Source organism: Pieris rapae, chromosome 16 (assembly GCF_905147795.1).
Source record: "Pieris rapae chromosome 16, ilPieRapa1.1, whole genome shotgun sequence".
NCBI lineage: Eukaryota > Metazoa > Arthropoda > Insecta > Lepidoptera > Pieridae > Pieris > Pieris rapae.
Window position 1 is genome coordinate 6,269,778 of NC_059524.1, and position 17,609 is coordinate 6,287,386.

The 17,609-nt window shown below is 33.4% G+C and overlaps 1 protein-coding gene across 1 annotated transcript; it reads left to right on the top strand.

Moving 5' to 3' along the window:
- Window positions 1–109: 109 nt before the first annotated feature.
- On the top strand, window positions 110–11,914 carry LOC110999103 (ATP-dependent RNA helicase DHX33). Its single transcript, XM_045631643.1, has 13 exons — window positions 110–144; window positions 230–501; window positions 689–898; window positions 1,178–1,397; window positions 1,808–1,992; window positions 2,198–2,273; window positions 4,077–4,264; window positions 5,470–5,643; window positions 6,649–6,773; window positions 7,345–7,469; window positions 7,592–7,756; window positions 8,320–8,448; window positions 10,940–11,914. Exons 2-13 carry the CDS (start codon window positions 272–274, stop codon window positions 11,216–11,218), a joined length of 2,106 nt encoding a protein of 701 aa, XP_045487599.1. The 5' UTR covers window positions 110–144; window positions 230–271; the 3' UTR covers window positions 11,219–11,914.
- Window positions 11,915–17,609: the final 5,695 nt, after the last annotated feature.

Below are 17,609 nucleotides of genomic sequence, written 5' to 3' on the forward strand. Positions count from 1 at the left end.
GTATTCTAGCTTTACCGTCAATTTTTTTCTTTAGGTTTTTTTTTGTTGTCAGTTGTCACTGTTTGTAAATCAAAATTCAAAACTCTTTTATTATTGAATTGCTTATCCACATGTTTTGGTTGACTTCGGTAAAATTTACTTAAAGTAATAATGCTTTAATTTTTGAATAATTGAAACAGTTAAATTTGACTTTGGAGCCTAATGCTTTTTTAAAGTTCATAAATTACAGATGACTTGAATTTAAGATCGTTTGTTATTGTACTTTGAAGGCATGGATTCTAAGTATGCATCGTATGGTAAAGAGAAAGATCAAAGAAATAAATTTGATATTAAAGCAAAAAAAATTAAGCTAGCTGTCGATGGCAATAATTTCAAAAGTGTAAAAGAAAACAATCAGGCTAATGGATCATGTAATAATAACAATGTTAGCACACCAAGTGAGGTTTCTGAAGATGTCCAAGAAGTGAGGATATCTTTACCAGTGTATATTGTTCGGAATAGGTAAGGTATACATAATAAGTTAATATTTACTATTACTTTTTGTACATTGATGATTTCTATTTTACTCAAGCTTAAAAAATAAATCACAAATCAATGTGCTTCTTAGCTTAATTTGTTCTGGAATGGGAGTACAATATGTTATATTTTTTGCCCAAGTATGTTATATTACATAGCCATTTTTTTTTAGAATTTTAGAGGAAATACGGAAGAATAATACTATGATATTAATTGGAGAAACGGGTAGTGGTAAAACAACACAGATACCACAAATTTTACATGAGCAGAGACTTGAGGGTAGTGGAGCAATTGCCGTTACTCAACCCAGAAGAGTTGCAGCTATTACCCTTGCTCTAAGAGTAGCAACAGAAATGAACACAGAAATAGGATCATATGTCGGGTATTGAATGTTGATATTCAAATCAACATCTTGTACTTTTATAGAGAACACTGTGTTTATTTAGCTTATACAGTTTATTGTTATTATATAAATTAAGAAATTTTCTGTTGGAGTATATAGTATTAGTGTTGTGCTTCTATTTTGTTGCCACTTTAATTGAGAAATGATAGAAACTGGTAAAGAATATATAAAAGGGTTTTTAATGTAATAGGATACATACTCAAGTGGTTGCAGAAATAATACAATGATATTATATATTATATTTTTATGTGCTTGCAGATACTCAGTAAGATTTGAAGATTGTACCAGTCCAAAAACAAAAGTAATATATTTGACAGATGGAATGCTATTAAGGGAAGCTATAATAGATCCCTTATTGATGAAATATTCAATAATTATTTTAGATGAAGCCCATGAAAGAACAGTCAATACAGATGTGCTCTTTGGAATTGTTAAGTTGGCACAAAAAGAGAGAAATTCTAAAGTAAACAAACTCAAGGTATGTATATTTTTCATTATGAGGTAAAAACAAAAATAATTTTGTAAATACTTATACTTAAACCTTTTCACTTTTTGACATTTATATGACTTAAACAAGTTTTTAATTTTCATAGTTACTTAAGATTGTAAATTGATTGATTGAAAATGTTTTAAGGGCCACATTATGTATGTTTCATTGATTATTTTTAATGAAAAAAGTAGGCAGGTTTTCTGATCCTGACACATTTTTGCTATTTGGGATGAAATTTTATATGATATAAATTTTTGCCTATTGTTGTGCTTTACAATGTGAGTGAGCATTAATTGCCACCACAGAAAAACTACAAATAGTGCATAGCTGGCATTAAATGTAAGACTTATACTCTTGTCTAGTCTAGTTAATTGTAAATTAGAAATAAACTTTTTTAGGTTATTATCATGTCAGCAACAATGGATGTTGATACATTCAGAAATTATTATGACAATTGTTCAGTTGTTTATTTAGAAGGACGGACATACCCAGTTACAATATATCATTCAAAGACAAAACAAGATGACTATCAATATTCTGTTGTATGTGCTATATTCCAACTCCATGTTACTACACCAGCTAAGTAAGTTGTTTGCTTTTATAAATAGAAAATGACTAATATAAAATTCTGTAGTACCTTCGTCAAAAACTATAAAAAAAATATTAATGAATTTGCATTAAATTTTTTTTATTTCAACTGATAATCAATGTCTGTGTAAAATATTGTATTGTTTTATTAATGTTTAAATATTATGTATGTACTAATATTTCCTTTTTTGTATTTTCAGTCACCATTTTCTCGTATTCCTCACAGGCCAAGAAGAAATAGAAACAGTTATGGCTAATATTAAACAAATTTCGAAGGTAATTCGTGAAAACCTATTCTCACTATGGAAATTTTTAAAGTTTTATAATAAACCTCCAATCCTTAAAACAATTCATAAGGAATGTGGCATCAATGTAACAGTCTCAGTAAGGCTTTGGCGCCTGTTTTATAATTGAAGCTAACAATTATATCTAGCTTTATCTTTATGTGGGTGGATTATGAAGTTTGTCTATTACTTTACCTGATTTTAAGACTTACGTAAAACATTAATCTACGCCCTTTAACGTAAAAAAGAGTGTGTGTTAACGATAAATATTAAAATCAATCAAAAAGATTTTAATTTAATGAATAAATTATTAGCAAATATCACCGTCGTATATGAAATTGATTTAAAAACATCAAAATAATGTTTATTAATGTTTAATTGAACTGTTACGAAACACGTGTTCTAAATATAAAAATACTAGAATATGCAACTTGAACACAGTTATCGATTTCCATGCCACCTAGACCTAACTTCACGATGTCGAATTTAGGTGTTGGTGTACGCGCGCATCAGTGGCGTAGCGTGCCTTGTCGGGGCCCCGTATAAATTTTTTTTGCAGGCCCTTAGGTATAATATAGAGGTAAAGATTTTTCACAAAAGAAAACAAATATTGTGAGAAGTAATATTTATTTATCACATAATTTACCCATTTTACAAATAAAAATCGAATTTTAAATATTCACTCTCCTTGTCTTTTTATCGGCAAACTGATTTATTAAATCATTTATGGCTGATGATGATTTTAGTTTTTCTAAAGTTTCTGCCTCTATGGACAATAGTGAGATGTCTGACAGCCGTTCTTGTCCCATCGAAGTTCTTAAGTAATTTTTTATTAGTTTTAATTTTGAAAAACTTCTTTCTGCCGTTGCGGTTGTAACTGGAAGGGCCAAGAATAAAAAGCATGCTGTGATTACCTCGGGAAACCTGGATGCAAGACTATTGAATTTTACTAGCAATAATTCAATGAGTTCTTTAATGGAATAAATTTTTTTAATTTCAGAATTTAAGCATGTTTTTAGAGCCTTTAATTGGTCACAAAGATTAAGTGAGATGTCTTTACTGTATTTAGCAGACCTAAATAGTTCCTAACGTTAGTACCAAGCAAACTAATAATTTAATTTTGAATCGTAGGGCTTAAATAATTTATTTCACCTTTCGGTTTTAGAAAAAGTTCTTTTAAAGTTGCATCATAGTTAGATAGCAGACGTGAAATTGCCAGAATCAGAATCATGCCTCCTCAAAGGTAGATTACAAGATACTAAAGTAATTATAACATTAATTATACGATGCAGTACATCTCTCCAGAATGTAATTTTACTATCGATTTCATTTTTCAATAGAGTTTCGATGGTATTTCCTTGCAACCAATTATTATAAGAGAGTGAGCCAACTTTTGAACGCACGCTTAAGGCGGGAAAAAAAGGAATTGCTTTATAGAATTTTGTCATTTGTAAAATAAAATAAATTATAAAGTTTTTATTCTTTTTCCTTACACACTTTGGGGGCCCCCGTGGCCCGGGGGCCCCGTATAATTGATACGGCAAATACGGCGGTAGCTACGCCCCTGGCGCGCATCGTATAAATTCACTCTCATAATTTTTCTCCATCGCGCCAAAAGAAGTATAATTTCGGCTTTAAAAACTTTCGGCTTATCGTTTATTTACTCAATTGTAAAATACACAATTAAATCCAATGTCCAAAATTTGATTGGAAAAATTATCATTTTCTGTATGTATTGAAAACAAATTTTAAATATCATATTTACAATATTTTGTATATAGCAAAAACCTTGCAGGAATCGCCAGGTCCACCAATTAGAGTTTGCCCATTGTATGCAGGTCTGCCCCCGGCAAAACAATTGCTGGTTTGGAAATCAGTACCTGAAGGGACAAGGAAAATTGTTCTAGCCACAAACATAGCAGAAGCCTCAGTGACCATTCCTCATATAAAATGTGTTATTGATACAGGCCTTGTGAAAGAGCGGTGAGTTAACATTTTAACTAACACGAATATAACCTAACACGAAAAACGGTATAATACGAAATTGATAAATAATATTTAATGTTACATTACACAAACCACGCTGCATTATACAAAGCTTTTCTTGTGTTGTCGATGCTGTATGTACAGACGTAACGTAAATAATGAAGAATTCATGTTATATCTAGTAAACACACTCAAATTCAAATTCAAATTTTATTTATTCATGTAGGTAACAATGTACACTTATGAACGTCAAAAAAAGAAATATTAAATGAATTTAATTTTACATTTACTGCCAGTTCTCAAATCAAGGACGTAGAACGGAAGAGAAGAACTGGCAATAAACTCTCCGCCAGTCTTTTTAATCGTCAAGTTTTTTTTACACAATGTTTGTAAGGAGCTGCAACCACTACACCATGTTCCATATGACATATTGAGTAATAAAGAATAAAAAAAATTAAAAACAAAGATTTGTCCTCCATCAGCAGGAGGCATGGTGAAATAGGAGCACGCACTTACATACTCGTGAGAACAACACGCAAATACCTAGTATAAATAACTAATATCACTACACGAATTCAAGTACGACCAGTCACCACTGTCTGATAAAACCATCATACTTTATAAGTAGTAATTGTACTATCAGCAGAGTGACCCAAATATATGCAACAAAGTCATATATATTTCTAGTACTTAACTGACCTATCTTAATATATATATTTCTTGTGTGCGTGTGTATGTGACTGAACTCCTCCTAAACGACAGGACCAATTTTGATGAAATTTTTTGTGTGTGTTCGTGGAGATTCGAGAATGGTTTAGATTCACAATTTTGTCCGCTGGACAATGTTTTTTTTAATTAATAATTAGTAGTTGTTGATTTTGGAATGTTTTACATTGGATCCGACAGACGGCGCTACCATCGCACTGTCAAATTTTAAATAATATTCGAATTTTAATTTTAGTCTGTCCCGACAGTTAGCGTTACGATCAAATTAAAAAAAAGTTTCGTTATCATTGTGTTATTGTAGACCATGTGCTGGATCGTTAGATATTGTCATAACATTTGAATAATAATTTTCATCAAAATGGTCCAGAATGTTTTAGCTTATTAAAAAAAGTTTGAAATTTTCAAATTAAAGACGTATAGACAGGGCAACGTCTGTCGGATCCGCTAGTATATTATATATACCTATATACCTATAGGAGCTGGTGTAATGTGACGGGTGCAGAGCGCTTGCGAGTAGTTCCCTGCTCGCAGGCCGCTTGTTGGCAGCGGGCTGGGCGGGCAGGAAGGACTTCTCCAGGCTCCGCATACAGATTGTATACGAATGGCGAGTTTAAGGCGCGGCCACAGCATAATACGCCCGAAATTATTAGGTAAATCCTTGTTTTTTTTTCTATTATATTTTTACTTAAATATAGTTTTTTTTTTAATTTTTATTCCTACAAACATTATAATATAATTAATTCATCTACAGTTAGACTTATAATATTAATTTTTTAAAAATCCTGAGAAAGAATCGGTTGATATTTATAAAGCTGATGTCTGATGGTTCACCAGAGGTTTGAGACAAAATCACATTCGAGACAGGTAATGCCAAACGATTTTGTATGAAAATGGTTTGGTGACAAAGCGCGAGGCGTTCCCATACAAATTCCTTCGGCGGTAGTGGGTCAACATTCCTTTTCTTATATTGTATTAAAATATGTATAGAAAACTTAGCATTGCTTTGAAACTTGGACATACGGACATGTATCGTTCAATTCGTATACAAAGCTATTATTACTATTTATTATATTATATATTATGTCCACGCTTTATACTTCTGTAGCGTACCAAGATAAAAATATTTTCGAAAATTATATCTTTTGACTTATTCTACGTTTATATCGCATTATTTTTACACATTATAACACTAACGATAGAAAAAGAAATATTTCCCTAACGTGCCAAAAGAACGTGTCTTTTCTGAAATATCTTCAAAAAAACTAAAATGTTAACTGTATCTAACTTCAAGGTGTCGAGTTTTTGGGACGGTTTGCTGGTGCATCGTAAAAATTTACTCTCATATTTTTTCGTAACACGCCAAAAGAAGTATAACTTCAAAAACTTTTAAATTACGAAATAGTAATCAAACAAACATTAATAAGGAAAAACAAGGTACAGAAAATATACGAATGTAAAAATATATTCTATTAGAACTATTGTTTAACGGAGTATAAAAGAGTCGTTAACCTATCGTGGTCTAACATAATGCACAAATATGTGGACTTTTCCCTATCGTCTCCTGACACACTCAAATGACTTATGTATAACAGAGACAGCAAATAGTTAATACGTTTTCACACTTAATAATTAAAATAGGCATTATTTCATTACAGATGCCCCCTGGCGGCTACATTGTTAATGTTAATAGCGACAGGAATGGAGCCCAGTACATTTCCTTTGATTGACGCACCCTCTCCGGGTTCCGTACAGGCGTCATTAATTTTATTGAAAGAATTAGGTATATTTTTGTTAATTTAGTTTTAATTAGGAATTGTTTTACCTTTATTTAAGATTAAGCTGGATAATTTAGATAGAACTTTTGAAAAAATAATAATATATATATTTATGTTTTTGGTGATTAAAAAACTGTGGAGAGTTTCTGGTTTTCGATCTCGTTTTACTCTGTTTGATTCGAGAACTGTTAGAACAGTCAAACCTGGATAAGGGATAGCTCAAGGGACCGCGATCGCTTCTTCTCTTCTTGGGGTTTCTCATTAGCCCAAGTTTAAACCTTATGGAGTTACAATAGGGGTCTGTCTCACTTATAGAGGTCTATAAAAACAGGGCAAATATTATGACGTAATTAGAAACAAAACTTATTAAAATCGCAGCTGAGCATAAATATTTAATTTAATTAATATCAAAACAACATTTACTGGAAAAAATCTTGTTAATTTCTTTTGCGCATGACAAATGACTAAATTTCTCACTCATAGAGGTTTTAGGAGGTCAAAATGATGGCACTGTTTAAAGAACGCGTCGGTTGTTACATATATACATACACATAACACAATTTAAATTATTTGTAGGGGCAATAGAAAGCGAGAATAATCCGAAGTTGACTGTTCTCGGTAAGAAAATGACCGCATTCCCGATAGATCCGAAATATTCAAAAGTTATTTTGAGCGCTCCCGAACATGGGTGTTTGGATGAGGTTAGTTTTTAATTGTAGTATAATATGTAATTATTAATCATAATAATTAGTGATTTTAAATTATTTTTGATTTTACACAGTAATTTTCAAAATCATAGTGTAATTTTGTAATGTGTTTCCAGGCGTTGAGTCTCGTAGCAGTAATGTCCAGTGAGAATGTTTTCCATACGCCACTGCATAAGCGAGAAGAAGCTGTGAAAGCGAAACAGAAGTTTGTATCGTCACTCGGCGATCATATAACACTTTTGAATGTATTCAAAATGTTTTGCAAAGCTCCTCTTAAAAAGGTTAGTCTTTTCTTGTATTTTGAATCCTTGCATTATTTGTGACTGAAGGTTAGCTTTAGACCGTCGTTTGCTAATTTTATTGAATATATTGTTACTTGTATTCTATTTTTTATATTACTAGAGGTAAATATAAACTATATGTAGTGTTATTAATCAATTAACTAACAACATAAAAAACTAAAAAAAATCTATAGTCTGACTTTTAATTCCGTAGAATTCTGACATTTCATAAGTGTTGCAATTAAAAAAGTTCTTGTCCGAAAAAGGGACAAATTTGACTTGTTTGGTTGAATGTTAACAAACAAAATTCTACGTATTTTTATATTTTGCCTACAACAATTTTTTTCAATATCACGAACAATATAACGAACTCATTCTATAATATTTTCTTTTATAATGAATGACTTAACGCAATTATTAATAACAGCACATACTACTCATCTATAGAAATATATGTTAAAAAAGCAAGCATGCTGCATGATAAAGCTTTAAGAACTTTTATGCGGCATAGTTATAAGATACAAATAATCACAATTTTTTAATTATCTTTTTATATGTTACAGCAATGGTGTAAAGAAAATTACTTAAATCATAAGAATTTGTCGTACGCTTGTGATATTCGCCAGCAATTGTTAGCAATTTGTCAAAAGTTAAATATGGAAGTTTCGAGTTGCGGAACGGCTTTTGATCAGGTAATAATTTAATTGATTGATTATTTGGGCCAAATATCAAAGTCTATTCTAGTGACCCTTTTTTTTTTTTTTTTTTTTTTTATTGAGGGGAATGCATTTTCGCACAGAGTGTGGGACTCGCGCTTAAAGCCCTACCCACTAAACCCCTCCCACCAATCACGTCACTGGTTGGGGTAACTTGGGCTCGCGTTAGCATTCTACCAAGAGACCCCGTGACTGGCTGCTGCAGCAACCATCTTCCATTACATTGACATCGCCTGAGAAGTCTTTACAGTAGGGTTGCAATTTCTTGCACCTAACACGTGATTCGCCGCCATGTTCTCGCTTGCACATATAACACAATGTGGTGCTTCGTCACATCTGACAGATTTGTGTCCCGCTTTTCCGCACCTATAGCACACATTGCTACGGTCCTCCGTGGATGTACATGACGAACGTGTGTGTCCTAATTCCAAACATTTATAACAGCGCAATGGGGGTAATTTTAGAAGAACTACCTCCACCAAACTCCATCCTATTATGCACTCTCCTTCCAGAATTATTTTTGCTATTGCAACTGGGCAATGAACAAGCACACTTCTTATTCTGTATCGCCTTTCAATGTCTTTACACCTTATTAAATCTGCTGCGCAGTTTGCTTTTTTCGACAGGGTAGCAATTACGTCCTCGGCAGTAACTGCATCGTCAAGGCCTTTAACCCTGAGACACACCATTTTTTCTGGCCTACTGACTCTCGCCATTGTAAGAAGCGCAGCTTTTAATTTACTGGCGAGTAAATCTGCCTTTTCTTTATATGCCTCGCCTTCTATTTCAATAAGACGCCCACCTGCAGCTGCCCGCCTGATGTTTATGTGACTTATGCCTAACTCAGGTAAAGCTACACTCTTCCTTGCTTTCTTAATAACCTCAGCATATGTAACACCATTTTCCTCAGCTTCCTTTTCTAATGTCACTAGTACTGCTGCTGACCGGGGTACAGTGAGCAATGCCCCTCCTTTGGGTGGGACCACCTCATGTTGCACTATCTTTTTATTTCCTTTCCTCGAAACAACACTAGCCCAACAATCTGGGCGTGTAGTTCCCTCCGGTGAGGTCTGTAGATCCAACGTCATTATCGATTGATCAACTACTGTTTGGTCCGACTAGGTAAAAGCCTATTTTCTATATTCGCCAATTTTTTCTTCAAAAGTTCCTCAGTTGAATGCATAATTTCGCTTTTCAGATCTTTCCCAAATGATTTTAAAACCTCCGTTAGCCCTTCAGCACCATTATCAGACCGGGCTAGAAGCTTCCTCTTAAGTACCTCCATCTCTTTCTTTGATTCCTCCAAGCGCATCTTTACACGAGTACACTTCGCTTTAAGGCGAATAATTTCCTCCGTTTGATTTTGTAGAGGAAGATATTCAGCTAATTCTTTGATATCCCTCGCTGCTGCTTTCATTTCCTTTGCATACTTTGGTTTTGTGTTTCCCGATTTTAATGCAAGCACGCCAATTCTTTCGGATAGTTGAAAAACCCATTCCTTTATTTCCTCCACCGAAGATTCTTCCTGTACCTTTGATTCCTGTATCGCTTTTAATGCTTCACGTGCCTTACTCAAGCCTACAGTAGCAACTTGGGTAGTTTTTCTCCATTGTGTCTCCTCTGTTTCCGTGTCTGAACCTGTCATCTCCCGGGATCCGTCACTCATTTGAAAGTCTTCCATTTTAAACAATTGTGTCGTATAACACAAAGAAAACAACAATAGTTTTCTAACTAATTCACCTTCAATAATAAATGACGGTAGCTAACGCCTACCGACATTTTAGAACACTCAGTAATTAATACGCGTACTCAACGCAATATTTTCACGCTCACTCGCAGCACTGAACCGGCAACACGTCCTATCCGGTCGAGCGCCCGACGCCGTCCTCCTAAAAAGAATGTTGAATTACTTGACCACTTGTAATTACCACTCTCGGCCTAGAACGTATTGCTACGTTCTAAACCTACACAGTTTCCTTTCCATAGTTGCCCACTGCATACTATAGAAATTCAACCGTGCCCACCATGTACGGTTTAAGCACTCGCCCGGTACCGTACAACCCTACCAAAGGCCGAGGATAAATTGAAAACTTATCCTCGAACCGGGAATCGAACCCAGTACCCCTCACCACAGCGGCCACATACAAAGACCGCTAGGCTATGAGGCCCTTATTCTAGTGACCCTAGGTGATACTTATCTATTATATTTGTAATTTTTTATTGTTAAGTTTTCATAAACACGAAGTCTTTCCATTTGAAAAGCCACCAAAGGCAGGCTTTCACCAAAAAAAAAAAAAAAAAAAAAATGTATGTGTTGTACCACTTAAGAATATCTTATTTCCCGCCAATTATAAAACTCGTGACATAGAATTTCCTTTTAAGTTGATTTAAGGCACATTTTGTATAAAATATATTTGCATTGTATTGTACTAGATATTGTATTATACATTACAATTTTTTCTTTCAGTTATTAAAATGCCTTCTAAGCGGTTTATTCACAAACTGCGCATGGACTCGTGGGGGTATGACAACAGGGGCGGGAAAGTATGCGACGGCGTCTGGCGCAGCGGCGGCCTTACACCCCGCTTCTTCATTACACGGATTAAGGCCGCCGCCGCCTGCAGTACTATATACCGAACTATTACATACGCGTAGAGCTTACCTCCTAACTGTATCTGCTATAGAACCTCATTGGTTACATCAAGTTGCACCGGAGTACGCAAGACGCTGTCGCGCTAACCGGTGACAGTTGACGTTGACATTCGTGAACGCGGGAATAAATTTTGTCAAATACAACGCTTCAAGATGTTTGCAGATTTTATTGCCGATCCCTTTCATTTTATAAATTACTGACCAAGGACCATATTTGACGTGTTTAAATTGTGTTTTATGATGTTTTTAAATTTTTACGTGTTTGTATGATAAACGTCATTACGACGTAAATTGATTTACCAGTTGATATAACATTATATAACGTTAACATTCTTTTGTATCTTGTAACTTTATTATAAAAAAACATGTATTTGTAATATATATATATAATAATAATATCAGTTACCTTAAAGTTATTATAAAAATTAAGTCTTTAATTTATATCAGTGCTATAGTTTTACATAGAGCCTTTAAAAAACTTTCTAGTAGTTTCTATTATCAAATAGACTAAACTTCAGGTGATCCTCTACTTCTTTTATAAAAAAAACCCCTTATTAATTAATAGTTTTGAATTAGTGTTTTCGCGACATTTAACATTTTCAACAGAGCCAGCGAAGGAGGTCACTTCTTGGAAGTAATGTAAAAGTGTATAGAATTTATTAGACTTATGAAATAAGATAAAAATGTTATATTATTTTTATATAAAACAATTGCAATGTTAAGTATAAAATGATGTAATTTCATTTAAGGTAACTAGGAAAGTGTTATAATAAACATATTATATTAAGTTCTCAGTGTTTTATTTGAACTTTGATTATAACTGTTGGTTTATTAAAACCAACAAATGGCAAAAAAGAGAAAGGAGATCTCTTAGGCTTTCTTTTTGGATCCAAATGGACACTACATGTGTAGGGGAAGATACCACCATCGTTAATGCGTTGCGATGCTTCCTACAGTACGAAATGCTCTTCATTTTGTCAATTAGTCGATAAAACTGAGGTTACGATGCTAAAAGTAATAGCTTAGATATAGGCGCAGAGGAATGAATTTCATCATTTTATAAGATTAGATAAGATTTAAAGGTTTTTTGCGGAAAATACTTTCTAAAAGAACCTTAATAGCTTAATGCTTTTGAAATTCAAGCTACATAGTACGCGAACGTTTTATGTGATAAGATTGCAAATAAAACGTGTTTAACAAATCTTACAACGCGCCGTCGAATACCCAAACCCTCTCCGAGTCAGCATAGAAATTCGTTTACAAGCTAAAAGCTTTCCATTTGCACGGTAAAACGTAGGTACCTGTGTTAGTGCAAAGCTGAATATATTGCACCGAGTTGCGTCAATTTAGATACACGTAACATTTTAATTTTTAAACTCACTATAGCAATCTATAGGTCTTATCAGTAAAATCATTATCAAAAATAAAAATCCTCATTTAAACCGATACCAAAAAACAACTTACCAGGTTCCACAATGATCTGTACGACAAGTCGCGTAAAAAGAGTTTCATCTCATAATAATATAATCTTGCTATGAAACAACGACATATTTCTCAAAATATGAGAATTATGTAAAACTCTAAGCTTAAAATTATTTTTTTAGCTTGGTAATACGTTTGAAGTCCAGTCCGCTGTGGACAGATTTTGCATTTGTTTCAAATATAAAGCAAGTCAGTGAACTTTAATCTAGTTTAACTCTTTTTGATTCGCTGAAAATACTAATACTAATAAGATATAGAAGTGGTCGAGTATCATTGTAGGACTGAATATTATAGTTGACACAAAATAACTGACGTATATTTTTACTCATAAAAAAACTAATTTAATGTGTACATTAAGACGATTTTAAAGTTTTAAGTTAGCGTAAATATACAAACGTTTATGCAAATATAATTTGCATTTCTTCGAGGAGAAAATTATGTTAATTTATTAAAGAACCTTTGAATAGTCAAATCTCAAGGGGTATATCTATTTATGCAGAATTGCTGCCCAATCACGCGAATAATGCGGGCTTTTGTTAAGTAGCTTCCCTTTCTCACAAACTTGAATCAAGTTTTATTGGGTTACAAGTGTTTCTTTTTATCCATATTTTTCTAAAGGATTACATTACAGCGTGTACTGGACAAAGTTTTAGCACTTTATTTGGAGTGTGCTTTAGTAAAAAAAAGCATTATATCTATGCAAAACAATTTAATATTCGTAAAAGAAAGGAAACATCTGTAATTACATTAACAAAAGTTCTGTGTAGGTCAACTAACAGTCGAAACTAGTTAATATCTAAATCATTACTATTAATGGACTATTGAAAGTAGGTATATTTCAATTTTTTTCGTATGTAGTATGTATGACAAGATTGACGTTGTACTTTTTGTTGTACGATTTGAAAAAAGAATTTAGCAGAACGAGCTGTAAGTAACTACTGAGGCCTGTCAAAATCTTTCTTAAAATAATCCAGTTGAGATGCTGATGAGTTAAAGTTTCCTAAATTCAATAGACTTTCTTGTCCCATGACCTAAAACAAACTGAAAAGTATTGGAATCGCAAGACCGAATGATAGAACTATAATTTTATTTGTGATTTCTATGTTATTTATATAATAGAATTGTCAATTAATAATTTAAATTGATTACTTAAAATAAATAAATAAATAAAAATAAATAAAATAGCCTTTATTGCTGAACTTATTTTTACAGTAATTTTTCTTACAAATACGTTTATAACTTTTAACAGTTTCTTTTCTTTTCATAAATCAGGTATCGGTAAACAGTCGTTTCTACATTTCAGCTTGTCTTTCGACATAGGCCTCCTCTAAAGATTTCCACTCTGTTCTATTTTTCGCTATGCGCGTCCATATTGGGCCCGCCACTTTTTTGATGTCGTCCTCCCATCTTCTAGTCTGTCTGCCTCTGTTTCTTTTACTATCTCGTGGTTGCCATTCAGTTATTATTCTCGTCCATTTCTCCTTCTTCTCTCTTATCATATGCCCAGCCCACCTCCACTTTAAGCACCTGTATGTTGTGTATGCATTCTTAAATTTTGTTTTGTTTTTGATACATTTTAGTTTAACTCGGTCTTTTCTTTTAATTCCTATTGTGCTTCTCTCCATTCCATTCTGACAAACTTTTATTTTCCTTGCTTGTTCTTCTGTCAATGCCCATGTTTGGCACCCATATAGTAAGCATGGTAAGATACACATATTGTATATTCTCCTCTTGTTCCTCATAGACATATCCTGGTTCTTCATGACTTCACTGAGTGACCAATATCTCTTCCAAGTATTAGTTATTCTTCTTTCTATTTCTTTTTGCATACATTCCTCAGTAGATATTAACTGTCCCAAATACACATACTCCTTTACATACTCTATTTCTTCATCATTTACTGTTATGGACTCTGTTTGTGAGGAGTTAGACATTACTTTTGTTTTCGTTAAGTTCATTGACAGGCCTGCCTTCTCACTTTCTTCCGCTAACTGTTGCAACATTTCCTTTAGGGTTTTCGGGTTTTCCGAAAATAAGATTAGGTCGTCTGCAAAGCGTAGGTGACTCAGATTTTCGCCATTTATATTTAGTCCTTTATTCGTCCAATCCAGATTTCTGAATATCATTTCCAGAACTGCTGCAAATATTTTTGGTGAAATTGGGTCTCCCTGGCGTACACCTCTCTCAACCGGAAATTCTTCGCCTATAGATTCTAATTTTACTTGTGTGGTGCTTTTTGTGTATACGTTTTTCAGTATCCGTATGTATTTTGCATGTACGCCTTGATCTTTTAGTGCGTCCCAGATAAATCTATGTTCAAGTGTGTCGAATGCTTTGTTGAAATCCACGAACCCTATGTAGTAAATTTTGTTATATTCTTTAAATTTCTGGAGTATTTGTCTAAGGGCGTGTATGTGGTCTATTGTTGAAAAATGTCTACGGAATCCAGCTTGTTCTTTGGGTTGATTTTCTTCAAGTGTGTTTGTGATTCTAGATAATATTATTTTTGAAAACACTTTGTAAATATTGGACATTAAACTGATTGGTCTGTAATTTGCTATATCTCCTTTGTCACCTTTTTTATGTAGTAGTATAATTGTAGATTTTGTCCAATCCTCTGGAATGTTTTCCGTATTGATAATTTCATTAAATATATCTGTAAGTCTTGGAGCGATTACTGGTAACGTTGCTTTTAGAAGTTCGTTTGTAACAAGATCAGATCCAGGGGCTTTATCGAGTTTTTGTGTATTTATTGCTTTTATGGTTTCTTCCTTCATTATTTCCGGTATATATTCTTCATTAGTTATTTCGTCGTTTTCTTTTATAGTGTCTTTCTCTTTTTGACTTCGGTATAAGTTTCGGTAGAATTCTGTAGCGATTTTTAATATTTCGAGTCTTTTACCTGTACTATTACCATCTTTCTTTCTCATACTTGGTATCCAGTCCTTTTTGTAGTTTAACTCCTTCAATGCCTTTTTTATTCCTCCTGTCTTTTCTATGTAACTTTTCATTGTATTAGATCTTTTAGTTTTTCTTTCTTTCCTAAGTTGTTCACTGATCTTTTTGCTTACTTCTGTTACTCTTTGGCGGTTTCCTTTAATTTCCTTTTGTCGTAAAAGTTCTTTTCGTTCTTGTAGTAATTGTTTGATTGTAAGTGAGACTTCTTTCTTGATACTTTTGTTTGTTTTTCTGGTTACTGTTTTTAGTTGATTTAGTAATAGGTTGTACTTTTCTTGTATCGATGGATATTCTTTCTTCTCTAATTCCGCGGCATCTAGAGATGTTTGAAGATTATTAAGTAATAGTTTAGGGTCACCTGAGTATTGTACCGCTAATTGTTTATTTTGAAATCGTCTTGTTTTCTTGAACATTCCTGACATCGCAACTCGAACCATCCTATGGTCTGTGTGGAAGTTTAAATTGTTTATGATCGAAATGTTCTTGAAGGCTTTTCTATTATTAGACATAATAAAATCGATTTCATTCTTATATTGTCCATTGGGTGAGATCCATGTCCATTTTTTTGATGGTTTCCTTTTATAAAAACTGTTTAGAATACTTAATCTGTTTTCCAGTGCAAAGTTTACTAGTCTTGTTCCGTTTTTGCTTCTATTTCCATACCCATAGTTTCCTATGGTATTTTCTTCCCCACTATTTTGAATCCCAATTTGTCCATTAAAGTCTCCCATCACGATGACGTTTTTGTGTGCGTTATCAATAGCGTTTTGGAGATTTTCATAGAATTCCTCAATTGTTTTTACGTCCTCTTTTTTATCAGATTCAGTTGGTGAATATGCCTGTATAATAGACCATCTCTCTTCTTTATCTCCGTTCACGGGCAGTTTTATATTAAGGATTGCAATACGTTCCGAGAATCCACTAAGTTCTTCTATGTTGTTGACTAGATTTACTTTCACCATGAATCCAACTCCATACAGCCCGGGCGTCTCCCCTTTATAATGTAGTACGTATTTGCCATGGTTTTCTATACCTTCTCCAAATCTGCGCATTTCGCTAATACCTATAATATCCCACTTTAACTCTTCTATTGCCAGCTCTAGTTCTTGGAGTTTTTCAGGTGTTCTAAGAGATCGACAGTTAATAGTTGCTATGTGGATGTCATTTACTTTGTTTTTCATGTTAGTGTTATTTTTTTCCTTTAGAGGGTCGTGGTCATTTTTCCCCACGATGACCAGTCGGCTTGGGGAAGTATTTTGTTTTGTTATTTTATGTTGGTTCATGTTGAGCTGTTTATTTTTCCGTTTACCGACAGTTAATTGTTATTCTTTGTTAGTTGTTGTCTTAGCGGGAAGAGACGAAAGAGAATTAGCTCTAATCCTCATTACGTCGAAAGCATTTGGTCTATTGTTAATCGGCGGCATTAGAGTTTGTTGTTTCCTTGGTTGAGCATTGTTTTGTGGGGATGATGATGTTTCTCTTTTGCGCTTTTCCTTATTTATGTTAGTATTTTTTCCTTTTACTACTAGTTTGTCAAATTTCAGGTACGCGATATTTCCCTTTTCTCTCTCCTCTTTTAGCTGCGCCTGCAACGTTTTCCTTTTCTCTATTACTTCCTTTGTGTAGTCTTCTGTAACATATACATTTTTGAAGTTTTTCTTCTTTCCCATAACTTCATTCTTCTTCCATTCGCTCGTAAAGGAAATCAGAATTGGTCTTGGTTTTCCAGAAGACTTTCCCTTTCCTAGACGATATATTTTGTTTATCTCATGTTCTTGTAATTGTATGTCAAGGTCAGTTTTGAAAATATGTATTGTATTTTGTATTAATTCTTGTGTAGACCTTTCGCCTTCATTTACTCCAAACATTATCAAATTGTTTTGCTTCTTTCCTCTTTTTAAACTTTCTACTTCCTTTTCGAGATTTTCTACTTTTATTTTTAAGTTTCTATTTTCTGTTATAATAGGTTGAAGTTTTTCGTCTAATCTCTCCATTATATTATTTGTTATCGAATCTTTCAATTCTATTGTTTGGTTCAAGATTTC